Source organism: Penicillium canescens, assembly GCF_028828765.1.
Source record: "Penicillium canescens strain IBT 15451 chromosome Unknown utg000006l_segment0_segment0, whole genome shotgun sequence".
Classification (NCBI taxonomy): domain Eukaryota; kingdom Fungi; phylum Ascomycota; class Eurotiomycetes; order Eurotiales; family Aspergillaceae; genus Penicillium; species Penicillium canescens.
In genome coordinates, this window is record NW_026703968.1 from 1,262,558 (window position 1) to 1,277,022 (window position 14,465).

Here is a 14,465-nt window from a genome sequence, read left to right on the forward strand (position 1 = left end):
GATCCACATAGTGTTTCCCAATAATAAATCTTCCACTGCAATGCCTAAAAGGAAGAGATCACCGCGAAACTCGCGAAAATTTAGGGTTTATAGTAGGAAAGTATAAATGTCCTATCATCACGTGATACTTTTAGATAAGCCGCATTGGGCCTAGGGCGGGGCCACTCATTTTTTTACAAAAAAAGCGATAGAGTCATCGCCAGTCTCCTCTAGCGATCTCAAGTCCACTACTTGAGAGAGGTCTTGAGCCACTCAATCTCCCTTGATTTTAGGAGATTTTATTTATCGTCTCCCTGTGTCAGATTGACTCATTGGGAGAGCCCGACGCCTCTTCAAAATGACTTCAACCGATAACTACCTGGCCATCCCGGGCTCCGTGGCCTTCTCCCGTTCTCGTGGACATGCTGTTGCTGCCAGCATTGGTGTCCAGGATGTTCGAGCCCAGTGGATTCACTATGTGCACACCACCCAACCGTTGGACGAGCCACAGCGTGCCGTGCTTGAGCAATTGCTCCGGTACGGTGATATTACGGACGTCCCTCCCACCTTCGAGTCCACCGACGGTCAATTCGATACCTTCTACATCTTCCCACGCACCGGTACCATTTCGCCGTGGAGCTCCCAGGCAACAGGCATTTCGCACGTCTGTGGCCTGCAGAAGTACGTCAAGAGGATTGAGCGGGGTATGAAGATTTCCTGCCTTCGGAACAGTGCGGAGGATTACAAGTCGGATTATATGGATGTCCTCCATGATCGGATGACTCAAATCATCGGTAACGATGAGCCCGATCTGAAGCTGATGTTCTCCGAGCACGCTCCCCAACCCCTCAAGACCATCTCCCTCCAGGGCGGCACCAAGTCCCCCAAGGAGATTCTTCAAGAGGCAAACATCGAGCTGGGTCTGGCCCTGGACGAATCAGAGATCGATTATCTGGCTGAGGCATATGGCCCCAACGGCGCCATTGCTCGTGACCCCACTGATGTCGAGCTGTTCATGTTTGCTCAGGTCAACTCGGAGCACTGCCGACACAAGCAGTTCAATGCTTCCTGGGTGATCGATGGCAAGCCGATGCCCAACAGCCTTTTCGCCATGATCCGCAACACACACAAGAAGCACCCGGATCACACCGTCAGTGCCTACAGTGACAATGCCGCCGTGCTGGAGGGTCCCGAGGCCGCTTTCTGGGCCCCCAACCCAACCACCGGAGAATGGATGCACACCAAGGAAGTCGTTCACTTTTTGGCCAAAGTTGAAACTCACAACCACCCCACTGCTGTCTCGCCCTACCCTGGCGCAGCTACCGGATCCGGTGGAGAGATTCGTGACGAGGGAGCCGTCGGTCGTGGATCGCGCCCCAAAGCTGGGCTCTCTGGCTACTGTGTGTCTGATCTGTTGATTCCGGACCTGAAGCAGCCTTGGGAGCTCGATGTGGGCAAGCCGAACCATATTGCCAGTGCCTTGGACATCATGATGGAGGCACCCATTGGCAGTGCTGCCTTCAACAACGAGTTCGGTCGCCCTTGCATCGGTGGATACTTCCGTACTTTACTCACCGAGATTGATGTCGGCAATGGCGAGAAGGAAGTGCGAGGATACCACAAGCCCATCATGATTGCTGGTGGTGTCGGCACTGTCCGCCCTCAACATGCCATCAAGCACCCCGAGGTTGTCAAGCCCGGTGCTTTCCTCGTTGTACTCGGTGGACCCGCTATGCTTATTGGTCTTGGAGGTGGTGCTGCTTCCAGTATAGCTTCTGGTGAAGGATCCGCCGACCTCGACTTTGCCAGTGTTCAAAGAGGCAATGCTGAAGTCCAGCGGAGAGCCCAGGAGGTTATTAATGCCTGTGTGGCCATGGGAGACAACAACCCCATCAAGTTCATTCACGATGTCGGCGCTGGTGGTTTGTCCAACGCGCTCCCCGAGCTGATTCACGACTCAGGCTTGGGTGCTACCTTTGAGCTTCGTGAGATTGACAACACCGACCGCAGCATGAGCCCCATGCAAATCTGGTGCTGTGAAGCCCAAGAGCGCTATGTCATGGCTGTTGGTGAAGACAGCATGAACAAGTTCACTGCTATCGCCCAGCGCGAGCGCTGTGGCTTCTCCGTTGTTGGCCGCGGAGGTGGCACCTCCGAGGAGGAGAAGAGACTCATTCTCCTCGACCGCGAGTCCAAGGAATACCCATCCCCCATTGACCTGCCTCTGTCCGTTCTCTTCGGAAAGCCCCCGCGCATGACCCGAACTGTCGATTCGCGGAAGCTTAAGCTGCCCGCCGTCGACTCCAGCCTCACCAAGTATCTTCCATCTCTTACCTCCAAGGTGGAGCTTGTTGATGAAGCCGTCAAGAGAGTCTTGTCTCTGCCCGCAGTTGGCTCCAAGTCTTTCCTGATTACCATCGGTGACCGCACCGTCGGCGGTCTCACAGCCCGTGACCAGATGGTCGGCAAGTGGCAGACTCCCGTGTCGGATGTTTCCGTCACTGCTACCTCCCTGGCTCAGGGTATGAAGACCGGTGAGGCTTTCGCCATGGGTGAGAAGCCTACCCTGGCTTTGATTTCCGCGGCTGCTTCTGCTCGCATGGCTGTTGCTGAGTCCCTCATGAACTTGGCTGCCTCTGATCTTGTGGAGCGTCTCAGCCAAGTGAAGCTCTCAGCAAACTGGATGTGTGCTGGTAGCCACCCTGGTGAGGGAGCTGCTATTTACGAGGCCGTTGAGGCTATTGGCTTAGACCTTTGCCCGAAGCTTGGCATCAGTATCCCCGTAGGCAAGGACTCTATGTCCATGAAGATGAAGTGGAAGGACGAGGCTTCCAACGAGGCCAAGGAGGTCACTGCCCCCATGTCCCTTGTCGTCTCTTCCTTCGCCCCCGTTGGCGATATCAGCAAGACCTGGACCCCAGCTCTTCGCAGATTCGAAGACGTTGGTGAGACTGTCCTCATGTTTGTCGATCTCTCGTTCGGCCGCAAGACCCTTGGTGGATCCGCTCTTGCCCAGGTTTTCAACGAAGTTGGTGCCGAGTGCCCCGACGTTCGTGACGTTGATATCCTGCGCGACTTCTTCGATGCTACTCAGCAACTCCAGGAATCCGGAATTGTCCTGGCCTACCACGACCGCTCCGATGGTGGTCTTCTGACTACCCTTGTCGAGATGATGTTCGCTGGCCGTTGCGGTGTTGAGATCATGCTCGACAACATTTGCTCCTCTTTCCACACCCAAGATGTCATCGAGTCCCTCTTCAACGAAGAGCTCGGTGCTGTCTTCCAGGTCCGCAAGGAGCACGAGATCCAGTTCCGCTCATGCTTCGCCACCTGCGGTCCTCCTCCTGGTCTGATTCACAAGATCGGACGAGTCTCTGAGCAACCCAAGCAGAATCTTGTGATCTACCACAAGGCCTCCCTTGTCTACCGCAACACCCGTTCCAACCTCCAGCAAACCTGGGCCAAGACCTCCTACCACATGCAGAAGATGCGTGACAACGCCGACTGTGCCGAGCAGGAGTATGCCAACATTCTTGACGATGCAAACGCTGGTCTCTCGTGGAACCCTACCTTTGACCCCAAGGACAAGGGCTTGCCCATGATGACCAGCCTTTCCCAGTACTCTCCCTTCGCCAACAAGCCTCGCGTTGCCATTCTTCGCGAGCAGGGCGTTAACAGTCAAGCCGAGATGGCCTTTGCCTTCAACACCGCTGGCTTCTCCGCCGTCGATGTTCACATGACCGACATCATTTCTGGCCGTGTTTCCCTTGCCAGCTTTGCCGGTCTCGCGGCCTGTGGTGGTTTCTCATACGGTGACGTCTTGGGTGCCGGTCAGGGCTGGGCTAAGTCTGTTCTGCTGCACGAGAACACCCGCAAGGAGTTCCAATCCTTCTTCGAGCGACCCGATACCTTCGCTCTGGGTGTCTGCAACGGTTGTCAGTTCCTGTCTCGTGTCAAGGATCTGATCCCGGGTGCCGACTACTGGCCTAGCTTCGAGCGCAACACCAGCGAGCAATACGAAGGCCGTGTCTGCATGGCCCGCATCTCCGACCCCGACCCCTCCAACCCCAGTGTCTTCTTCCACGGTATGGATGGTACTTCGCTCCCTATTGCCGTTGCTCACGGCGAGGGTCGTGCCTCCTTCGCCGGCTCCCGGGGTATCTCGGCCTCCGACTTCGTTCGCGAGGGTCTTGCCCCCGTTCGCTTTGTCGACAACAACTCCCTCAAGCCTACCATGAAGTATCCCTTCAACCCCAACGGCTCTCCCGAGGGTATTGCTGGTATTCGCAGCCCTGACGGTCGTGTTTTGGCCATCATGCCTCACCCCGAACGTACTGTTATGAACGGCATTGCCAGCTGGCTTCCCCCGAACGCCGAGAACTGGGGCGATATTGGTCCTTGGGGACGTATCTTCTACAGCGCCAGACGCTGGGTCGGCTAAAATATGTCCTCATTTACGAAGCTTTACAATTTATTTCCTTTTTAAGTTCTTGTTTATAATTTCTTGGTGGTGTTAAAGAAAAGCCAAAATGACCCCGCCCCAACCCGTATATACCAAAATTGAGCAATCCACGTTTACTTCCAAATATATTTTATATAAATGTTATGCAGATGTAGTCAGAACACGGAGTATTAAGCGCTTATCGTTGTACGGAACGGTTCCGATACGGCCGATCCCTGGCTCCCGTTCCAAATTTGGTGGGGTGAGTCAAAAATCTATCCCACCTTTTCTTTGTTGCGCCTCTTCACTTCTACACTCCCCCAATTCCGACTTCAGTCATGGATTCCGCGGCTCAGGCAAGATACGATCTGATCACTAACAACCTCGCTGAGGTTCTGGACCCTGAGATCATCCAGAAGGTCTTGGCCGAGGGTCGCAACCCCCGAATTTACTGGGGTACCGGTATGTTCATCGACGCGGCAATCGCCGATCATTGCATTGCAATACCTATTATCGGGCTAGAAATTGCCCACACGGGGATTAAACGCTAACGTATCTCTCTTTTTCGACCTAAAGCTACGACTGGACGGTAAGTTACAACACCGGGACTGTTAAATGGCCAGGGACATTGTGTTAACGTCGTGTTTCTCTAGCCCCCATACCGGATACTACAGCCCTGCCCTCAAGATCGCCGAATTGCTAGCTGCAGGATGCGACGTTGTCATCCTCCTCGCCGACATCCACGCCTTCCTCGACAACCTTAAGGCACCTCTTGAACTCGTCGAAAACCGCGCGAAATACTACTCGAAGGTTATCACAGCGATCCTGAAGTCTGTCGGTGTGCCTACCGAGAAACTCGAATTTGTTCTAGGCAGCTCCTACCAGAAGAGCCCTGAATATGTCATGGATGTCTACAAGCTGTCTTCAGTTGTCTCTGAAGTACAGGCAAAGAAGGCTGGGGCTGAGGTCGTTAAGCAGACTGGCAATGCGCCTCTGAGTGGGTAAGGATATTCTCCTAATTTGCCTACCTAGGTAGGCTCTAATTTGCCTTGACTCATCCTAGCTAACAATCACTAGACTGTTGTACCCAGTTCTCCAGGTCCTTGATGAAGAGCACCTCAAGGTTGACGCCCAATTAGGTGGTATCGATCAGCGCAAGCTGTTTGTTGCCGCCAAGGAGTGGCTTCCTAAGATTGGATACCGCGAGGTAAGATCATTGACATGAAAGCCTATCGCAACCTTGGAAGCTTACAGAAGTCTAGCGTGCCCACCTGCTCAACCCTATGGTTGCAGGCCTCTCTGGCGGAAAGATGAGCTCTAGTGAAGAAAGTATGTCTCACCTCCCCGGGTCTCTATGTCTATTTCAATCAATACTAATGGCCGAATAGATAGTAAAATCGATCTTCTTGACAACGCCGACACCGTTACGAAGAAGATTCGCAAGGCAGAGGCATTCCCCAAGATCGTTGAAGGCAATGGTATTGTTGCACTAGTCGAATTCATCCTGCTTCCAGCTGCCGCTCTGAGGGGCAACAAAGAGTTCCGGGTCGAGCGTAGAGACGCAGAGCCCTTGGTCTACACCGATATCAAGCAACTCCAGGACGATTACACAAACGATATTGTATGTTCACCTATGGTATACCCTGATCGAGAACTTAAGATTGAGTACTGACGTCGTTATAGTTGACCCCACAACTACTGAAGCCTGCTGTTGCCGCTGGCCTGGTCGAACTTATGGCGCCTATCCAGGCTGCCTACGAGACTGACACCGAGTGGCAGGAGATTGCATTGAAGGCTTACCCCCTCCCGTTGTGCACAAGAAGGTGAAGAAGCCTAAGGACAAGGGCTCTCGTTTCCCCGGTGCCAAGCCGGAGGCTGGTGAAGCTGCTAAGCCTACTGATGGCGCTGAGCCTTCAGCACAATAGACCTAGATTTGTGAAAAAATATAGTGCATAGCAGATACCACAAAGCAAGATTTACGCCTTTCATTTTTCTCATCTCCTTGAAGACCATTCAAACTAGGCCTGAAAAGTATATGTAGACATTGTATGGCTTACAATGTGGAACCTTAATTGGCGGTGGGATGGAAAAGTGCTGACATAATCCACTTTGATGCCGCTCATCGCATCAACTTAAACAACCAGGCCCTCTTTAACCCTGTCGTCGCGATCAAGAGTCAACACCAACACCTCCAGCCTACCCTGTACCGGTAATAATATAACTTAATCCCCGCCATGGCCTCCGATGCCACCGCCTCGCCGGCCGAGCTCTACGACTCTACCATGACGGTCCCCTCCGACTCCGAGAACTACTCCGCGAACCATGAGATGTCCTCTTCATCCACAAGCTCGCCTATGATTCTCTACAAACCGCCAACTATCTGGGGTATCCTACGCGGCGCAGCTATCAACCTCTTCCTCCCTTTTGTCAACGGCTTGATGCTTGGTTTTGGCGAGTTGTTCGCACATGAGGCTGCCTTCCGGCTGGGGTGGTCTAACACCAAGGTATGCATGATATGATTCAATGCCAAACCTTACGACTGACAAGCACTCCTCACAGATCTTCCCTACATATCGCCGGTCACACTCAGTGGGCCCTGGAGTTGAGCTTCGGGAGCTTCCTTCAGAGCGGAGACGCACCCCTGCTGGACTGAAGGATACCGCATCTCTGGAGTAAAGCATTTCCCTCAACTATTTGGTCCGTTCAAGAATGACTGCATTTACACGGAACACAAAACCGAAGCATCTTTGATTTGTGATTGATACCTTCTGTGTACACCTGAAGTCTGTGTACATAGACCCGTTGAACTGGATGGCGTTTGGCGAATTAGGATATGCAAGCTCTTTATGAAAATATCAGAATATCCCCGAATCTACCTCTGTATAGAATCCCCGAGGCCCCTGTACCTGGACCGTAGCCATGATCCGGGATGTTTACCGCTCCGCCCGGCAGAAAAAAGTCGCGCCGAGAGAGGCAGGAGACTCTCTTCCGCATCAACTGTGTCCCCATCACTTGCTTTTCCACCTCCCACTACAATGATGGGACCTGTTGGCCTAAAAGGGCCTAATGTTACCGCGGCGTTTGCTCGTCAGCGGGTGGCTGCCATGTCCCGGTCCACTCGATCTGTTCGTTTCCCCGTGACTTCTCGGACCAAAAACATTGACTGACTGGATTTCGCAGATCTCGACCTTCCGGTCCCAATCGCTTCGCTTCCCCGCCAACCGGGGACAATTTAAGTCGGCACTGTCCGGAAATGCTCCCTGGCGCATGGCACCGTCCGCCATCGGTCCGGCCGCTATTCGTTTCAACTCTACGTCCTCGAACCAACCACCCACCGAAATCGCCGATAAGGCCACAAATTCCGAATGGTCAAATACATCAGACCTTTTTGACATCACAACGATTCCCGAGCGCATTGGATATCTCAAGGAGCTTGGACTGGATTACGGCTGGGGCCCTTCGTCCATGATTCAATGGCTGATCGAACACGTGCACATCTGGACAGGCATGCCCTGGTGGGCTAGTATCGTGGCTGCTGGTGTCATTACCCGTCTACTTCTGTTGAAGCCAGTCATGGATGCCGCTAGTATGGGAGCGAAGATGAGGAACGTCAAGGAAGAGACCGACCCAATTCGCACGAGAATGGTCGAGGGAACGCGCAACGGTAACCAGCAAGATGCTCAGATGGCAAGGGCTGAGTTGTCTGAGATCCACAAGCGGGAGGGAATTGTCGCATGGAAGTCCTTCATTCCCATGGCGCAAATCCCGCTTGGTTATGGTACCTTCCGTGTCGTGCGAGGAATGACTAGTTTGCCCGTTCCCGCTGTGGCCTCTGAATCTGTCGCGTGGATTAATGACCTCACTATTGCTGATCCGACATATTTGCTGCCGGTCATGTCTGCGGCCATGCTGATGGTGGTTCTCAGGGTAAGTTTGATCATATAATGTTGAAGCAAATGCCATGCTGACTGCGGAACAGAAAGGAGGAGAAGCTGGCACAATGCCCGTCTTGAACTCGTCTGCAGGAAAGGCCCTCATCTACGGTCTTCCTACCGTTTCTTTTGTTTTCATGGCATTCATGCCTTCCGCCTTACAGCTTTACTTCGTCGTGACCGGTGCCTGGGGTCTTGGCCAAACGTATCTCATTAACTCGGAAAAATTCCGGCAATGGATGGACATGACAATGATCAACAAGACAGACGCTGGAATGAAGCACCTGTCCAACCTCACCAAGAATACCCACAGCAAGGGCCTTCGTCTTCTGATGGAACGGATTGAGTTGGAAAAAGCCGAACGCGAAAAGGCGCGCGCCCAAGGCTTCCACCTCCCCGAGAAGGATAATGGTGACAGGGCCCCGGGAAAGGTCAGTCTCGTTGACCGCTGGGTGGCCAACGCCAAGGAAGCTGGTAAGGGTATGGCAAAGGATATCCAGGAGAAACTGAACACCAGTCCCACGAAACAAACGGGTCGTCTCACTGCCGAAGAACAAAAGCGGGCTATGGAATATGAGTCTCAGCGAAGTGTTGAGGAGAAGGCTATCCGTGAGGAGCGCAACCAGGCTCGCAGAAAGGAGCACATTACGAGACTCCGGGACGAGATGATGAAGGCAAAAGACTCTTCGAAGCGCAATTAAGACGTTGCGCTTGGACAGCAAGCGTGGGTTTAATTGATGTGTGTTTATACAAACTGTAAAATATGGCGCCACCGCATTTGTACTTGTGATTTGAGATTAGAATCTATTTCGACTGCCATCTCCACTGGCTTATTTATTTTGTTGAGATAGAGGGTCACTGGGGACTCGGTACTTAGGTGGCTATACATAACAGAAAACCGCTGCACGCCAAAATGCCACTTTCGGCCTTCCGTTTGCCATCTCATTGTATACCGCAAATACAAATGAGATGGCAACCACGTGATCATGCAGGTAGTAGAAAGGTCGACAGTGGACGAGTAGAAAGGTTCTACTGTTCAGAAACCTTTGGTGACTCGTACAACTTGATTATAACTTGACAACACTACGAATAGACCTATACTCCGGTATTGGTTAGTTCGGCGCTCTACCTGGCATCGCTCCTCGATACCCCCGAAAGGACTTAGCCCGTATAAAGCCTATTAGGCAACGGTACGGTTGAGAGACAGATCGTTGACGTTGGAAGCAAGGAAGCATTCAGGCTATATAACCCAGAAATCTTCTAACAGACTACACAGGGCTAGATGGGTCGTCTACGAAGAAGAAAAGGAGACGTTCGATCCAAATCTTCTATCCCTCACTGTTCTCATAGCCGTAGCTCGCAGTTCCAGGCCCATTGGCCAGCTGGGCCTGGTGTCAACTACCTACCAAACCCATTCTTTTCGCTTTACGTTGAAAAATGCGCTTTTGCATCACGCATAGATGAAACGCCAGCAGTATGATGCATGTCTGCTTTTCCTCCACAGTGTGTGCAATAATAATCTTAGCTAAATACGTCCAGAATCAGGACAACTTAGTTATCTCTTGGTTGTGTGTGACTTTCCTCGCGAGAGTTCATTGCCTGGCGAACTGGGTAATTGTCGACAACGACCGCAACTTGGTGTGGCCAGACGCCCTGCGGACACTAACGGTGACTGAATGTTGTCTTAGGTGTTTTGATATTCTGGGTGCGGCAGAAGTGCCAGAGGCCTTGTCTATTCAACCATCATGTTGATGAGCTGAAATGGAGATTGAAGTTATGGAATGACCACATTATTCGCCGGGTTTAAATTATATTGAGGACCTCTGGGCACTTAGACAGCCTTTCTAAACATTTAACGGCTCATCCGCCCAAAAAACCAAACACCTGAATTCAATACTCTCTCTTATCTCTCCGTCTCTGGCACCAGGATGCTCAAAAGACGCATGCACCGCCACACGCCCTTCATCCAACCCTCCTACAAGTTGTGAATCAAAAATCTTCATCAAAAGCACCTCCTCAACTCCCATGTCAGACAAATAATACCATCTCTGTCCCATATTGTACCTCGCCATCGCAATCTCCCAACCCACTGTCGTCGTTAATCCCTTCTCCCCTCCCAGCGCTTTCGCCCGCGCATTGCTTGAATAATCCATCTGAATAGGCAATAAATCACCTGGTCGCAATGTGCTCCCATCACAGACAGCGAGCGGATCCCGTTTGATAGCTTTAAGAGGGCGCCATACATTGATAATCGCCCATCGCATCTGGGCAAGTCGGGACGCGTCCTCGTGCGGGACCTTTTCATGAAAATATTTCTTTGCGCCTACGGGAGTGTGATCCAGGTGCGCGGCTCGTGCGGGACCAGGCATCCCCGTGTATTCGCTGTTGAGGTCGGTGAGGGAGGAGCGGATTGTGTGGGAGACTACTTTTATGTAGCTTGGTTTGGGGGTGATACTTTTTGTGCTCATATCAATATCTGTGGAGCAGTGCCACTTTCAGGGGAGAGACCGTAAACTTACGTGTTCTTTAACAACTCCGCTACCTCCGCGTACAAATCCAATTTAATCTTCGAGGAGTCTAATATCGGGATGTACGCACTGGTATGGGTGATATATTGGAAACCGTTTTTCGACAGAGTGAATTCATCTTCCTGTCCACGGACGTTGTGGATTGTTACGGATTGCTTGTTGTTTGCATAGCCATAGAAGTCGGCAGTGCCGTTCATAGTTCTGACGGGAAGGTTGGCGGGGATGAAGTTGATGGTTGTCTGGACATTTCTTTCCATTTTGATTCCCTTCTTCTAGTAAACTGTTAAGCTAGGGTGACTTATTAATGTTATTTGGAGGCTGGCAGGAGGGAGGTCGTTGACTGTCAATAGTCTGCCGGGACTCTGAAGAAATATATTGGGCCATTCGGTAAAATTCAACAGTATGGATACTCTCAGATGCAGCACCATGCTGCATGGTGGTGTGTGACTCGTCCGCTAATCTATTTTGACTTCAAATCTACCTTTTACCATGCATACACTAGGGTGTGTGGTATTCGTGTAACCTAGGAATGACTACCTAAGTCCACAGAAAACACCAAATGATGCATGTAATCTCGACTCAGGAACGTCAGACAATGCTTCCTAAGATAGCGGCTCGAAGATCGAGAATGGCGGTGTGATGTAGCATAGTCATGAGTGAGGAGGCTGGCTGAGTTTCTTTGTGCTGGACAGAGTCCTGCCAAGGATTGGTCGATCCACGGTGTCGGTTTCACCAGATCCAAATAGAAGATCCCTACCTACAGGCATCTGTCTTTCTTGTTAGATGTGCTCTCCAAACTGAGGGATTGGCGATCAAAAGATCTTGAAGATCACGCCATATAACATGGATCGTTTTCAAGGTAAAATCTTCGCGTGAACGTGCTTCAACTTTACTGTTGCTGTTTTGCAAAGTGTTCTCCATGCACCTGCCCAACTCAGGAGGGATGGAGCATTTTTCTGGCAGTAACTATTGCCTCGAAGAAGCCGTATTGCCACATGCGAGCAATGTAACGTCAAGTGGCGCCTATGACATGAACTAGAGAGATTGGACGCATAGGAATTAATTATTCTCTTCCATGTTCTCTTCTACTGGACTGTTTTAGGGTACTCTGCTGCCTCAAAAGTCTTGTTTGACTAGGTCTCTGGGTATTAGGATGGAAGCGAAATAAGACGATTGAACGGATTTACATTAAACTAAGTTCCTTAAACCAAGTTCTTGAGGGAAGCCCAGGATTAAGTCTCGAATTTCTAGCAATTAGTCCCAGGGGACTGGGCACTCATGTTATTGCAGGGTGTTGGTGGATTCGTCGATCATGTCCTGATATGGGAGCGTGCAGTTAATCTTCAGACAGGATGCACCTGACGGTCCATAGCGGAGAACCTTGGAACGGTTCATCGCATACAGATGTGGGGCATAAAATGTGATCTGTCTCCACTGCTACATAGCATGGTGCTGTGGATTTCTACTAGTGTTACCATTGGGATAATAACGATACGAAGTGCTCCGCACGGCTATCTTGGACGATCATTGGAACTTACACTTTTGGACTTACGGCAAAGGGTTAGGCGTACATTGCCATTTTTTTATTTGACATATCTACGTGTATGATCTACAATGCAGTTCCAAGAATATAGTAGTGTAAAATTTCTCGTTATCTTAGTTCTCAACAATTATATAAAGCTGGAAGGTACGTCGACGGGAAAATTCTGCCCCGCTCCTTGTTCTGTTTCGAAGAATCCGTCTACCTTCCGCTTCTAATATTAAAAAGTCCTCTTCCACACTCTATCAATCCTGATAAGTCGCAATATACACACAATGACTTGCGCCAATGGCCTGAAATCCACTAAGACAACCATATTGGTAGATCTAGGGGGTATCTTCGTGCATCCTCCCGTGGGTTATCAACTGGCAGCCGGGGAATCAAGCATTAGTCTGGGAAGAGTCCTCTCATCGTCATTTTGGATGGATTACGAGATCGGAAAGATTGGTGAGGATGAATGCTTCGCACAGGTAGCAGGCCAGTATGGCTTTCAAGTGGATAGCTTGAGAGCAATAGTTTCCAATCTCCGCGAGACTCTGACATATGACGGAAACATGCTTTCTATATTCAGAGAAATCAAGCAAACTCCAGGAGTAACGATTGCCCTCGTCTCGAACATTTCTGAGCCAGAGTATCATGCCCTTCGCCGTCGATGGGACGACTCTTTCTGGAGTACATTTGACCATATATTTACTTCGTGGATGCTGGGTGTCCGAAAACCTAGTCTACGCTTTTATCAGGAAGTGCTACGAGCAACGCGTGCTGCACCGCGGGAAACCCTTCTTATCGACGACCAGCCAGAGAACGTGCTCGCGGCAATGTCTCTCGGGATTCGCGGGATTGTCGGCACCATTGATCTATCACAAACACTTAAAAATTTTGTTGGTGATCCTATTGAACGCGGACTTGCATTTCTGCGACAAAATGCTGGGGAGCTTTACTCTACTACTGTTGAAGGCGACTCTATCGACGAGAACTACGCCCAGCTTCTTATTCTGGAGGTCACAAAGGACGAGTAAGTGCACTCAAGCCCCGCTGGTTGTCTTTCACTGACTGGTAATCAGGAGTCTTGTAGATCTGAGACGCCCGCCTCGGCTGTGGAATTTCTTCTCGGGCAAGCCGAAATATACAAGTCAAGTCTATCCAGATGATATGGATACGACAGCTCTTGCTCTTGTGGTATTGAATTACGAGGCCGAGCTTGCGCACTCTATTCTCGATGATATACTCAATCATGTCAATGAGGACGGACTCGTGCAGGTATAAAACGCCCCGCCCCTTAACATTAATTATCAGCGGGCCACTAACTCGGGCTAGGTATACACCGACAAATCCAGACCCAGAGTGGATGCAGTAATCGCACTAAATGTCCTTACTGCATTCTATAAGTACGGGCGAGGCTACGAGCTTCCTCAAACACTGGACTGGATTCAGAATATCCTACTCAATCGAGCGTACATCCATGGAACTCGGTACTACCAGAGTCCCGAGTGGTTTCTCTACTATGCGACTCGACTACTAGCTTATTCAAAAGATCTGAGTCTCAGGGAGAGACTTGAAGCTCCTCTCAGAACACGCCTTATTGAGCGTATAGGAGTCAATGGTGATGCCTTCTGTCTGGGTATGCGTTTGCTAGCTTGTAATTCTTTGAGGATCGAGAATAGTCCGGATAAAGAACAACTTGCCAGCATGCAGCAGGCAGATGGGGGTGGAAGCCATCTGCAATGTATTTATTTCCAACAGACAGGAAAGTGGTTGGAAATCGGGGCACCACGACAGCGTTTGCTGTTAAAGCCCTTCAAGGCGCACTATGATATATGTATGCAGTTCTCCTTAGTGATACCTCAAACAGAGGATGAAATTCAGTGAAGATTGTGCTCGTATCCAATGAGACCATCGATTATATCGTCTGCAGAGTCACTAGAATTGATATCAGGGATTCTCCAGGACCTTGTAGGTTGGCCCTGGGAACAATGTTGCTCCTGAGATCACCAGTAGAGCTTCGTCTCAGAAGAAAAATAATACTCGTATAGTACAGAAGTCAA

At 50.7% G+C, this 14,465-nt stretch overlaps 6 protein-coding genes across 6 annotated transcripts; 5 read left to right on the forward strand and 1 right to left on the reverse strand.

The window, feature by feature from the left end:
- Positions 1-337: 337 nt before the first annotated feature.
- Positions 338-4,420, forward strand: N7446_009426 (phosphoribosylformylglycinamidine synthase; the record flags this gene model as incomplete). Its single annotated transcript, XM_058518171.1, has 1 exon — positions 338-4,420. One exon carries the CDS (start codon positions 338-340, stop codon positions 4,418-4,420), a length of 4,083 nt encoding a protein of 1,360 aa, XP_058368959.1.
- A 338-nt stretch (positions 4,421-4,758) lies between these two features.
- Positions 4,759-6,247, forward strand: N7446_009427 (tyrosine--tRNA ligase TYS1; the record flags this gene model as incomplete). Its single annotated transcript, XM_058518172.1, has 7 exons — positions 4,759-4,882; positions 4,997-5,009; positions 5,074-5,421; positions 5,498-5,627; positions 5,683-5,749; positions 5,809-6,041; positions 6,104-6,247. 7 exons carry the CDS (start codon positions 4,759-4,761, stop codon positions 6,245-6,247), a joined length of 1,059 nt encoding a protein of 352 aa, XP_058368960.1.
- Positions 6,248-6,654: 407 nt separating this feature from the next.
- On the forward strand, positions 6,655-7,096 carry N7446_009428 (TOM13-domain-containing protein; the record flags this gene model as incomplete). The annotated part of the gene is made up of 2 exons (XM_058518173.1): positions 6,655-6,924; positions 6,980-7,096. 2 exons carry the CDS (start codon positions 6,655-6,657, stop codon positions 7,094-7,096), a joined length of 387 nt encoding a protein of 128 aa, XP_058368961.1.
- A 359-nt stretch (positions 7,097-7,455) lies between these two features.
- Positions 7,456-9,053, forward strand: N7446_009429 (membrane insertase OXA1; the record flags this gene model as incomplete). The annotated part of the gene is made up of 3 exons (XM_058518174.1): positions 7,456-7,545; positions 7,601-8,347; positions 8,400-9,053. 3 exons carry the CDS (start codon positions 7,456-7,458, stop codon positions 9,051-9,053), a joined length of 1,491 nt encoding a protein of 496 aa, XP_058368962.1.
- A 1,202-nt stretch (positions 9,054-10,255) lies between these two features.
- On the reverse strand, positions 10,256-11,077 carry N7446_009430 (uncharacterized protein; the record flags this gene model as incomplete). The annotated part of the gene is made up of 3 exons (XM_058518175.1): positions 10,256-10,327; positions 10,443-10,806; positions 10,872-11,077. 3 exons carry the CDS (start codon positions 11,075-11,077, stop codon positions 10,256-10,258), a joined length of 642 nt encoding a protein of 213 aa, XP_058368963.1.
- Positions 11,078-12,681: 1,604 nt separating this feature from the next.
- N7446_009431 (HAD-like protein) lies at positions 12,682-14,289 on the forward strand (the record flags this gene model as incomplete). The annotated part of the gene is made up of 3 exons (XM_058518176.1): positions 12,682-13,435; positions 13,485-13,680; positions 13,738-14,289. The coding sequence occupies exons 1-3, from the start codon at positions 12,696-12,698 to the stop codon at positions 14,287-14,289; spliced, it is 1,488 nt and encodes a 495-aa protein (XP_058368964.1). The 5' UTR covers positions 12,682-12,695.
- Positions 14,290-14,465: the final 176 nt, after the last annotated feature.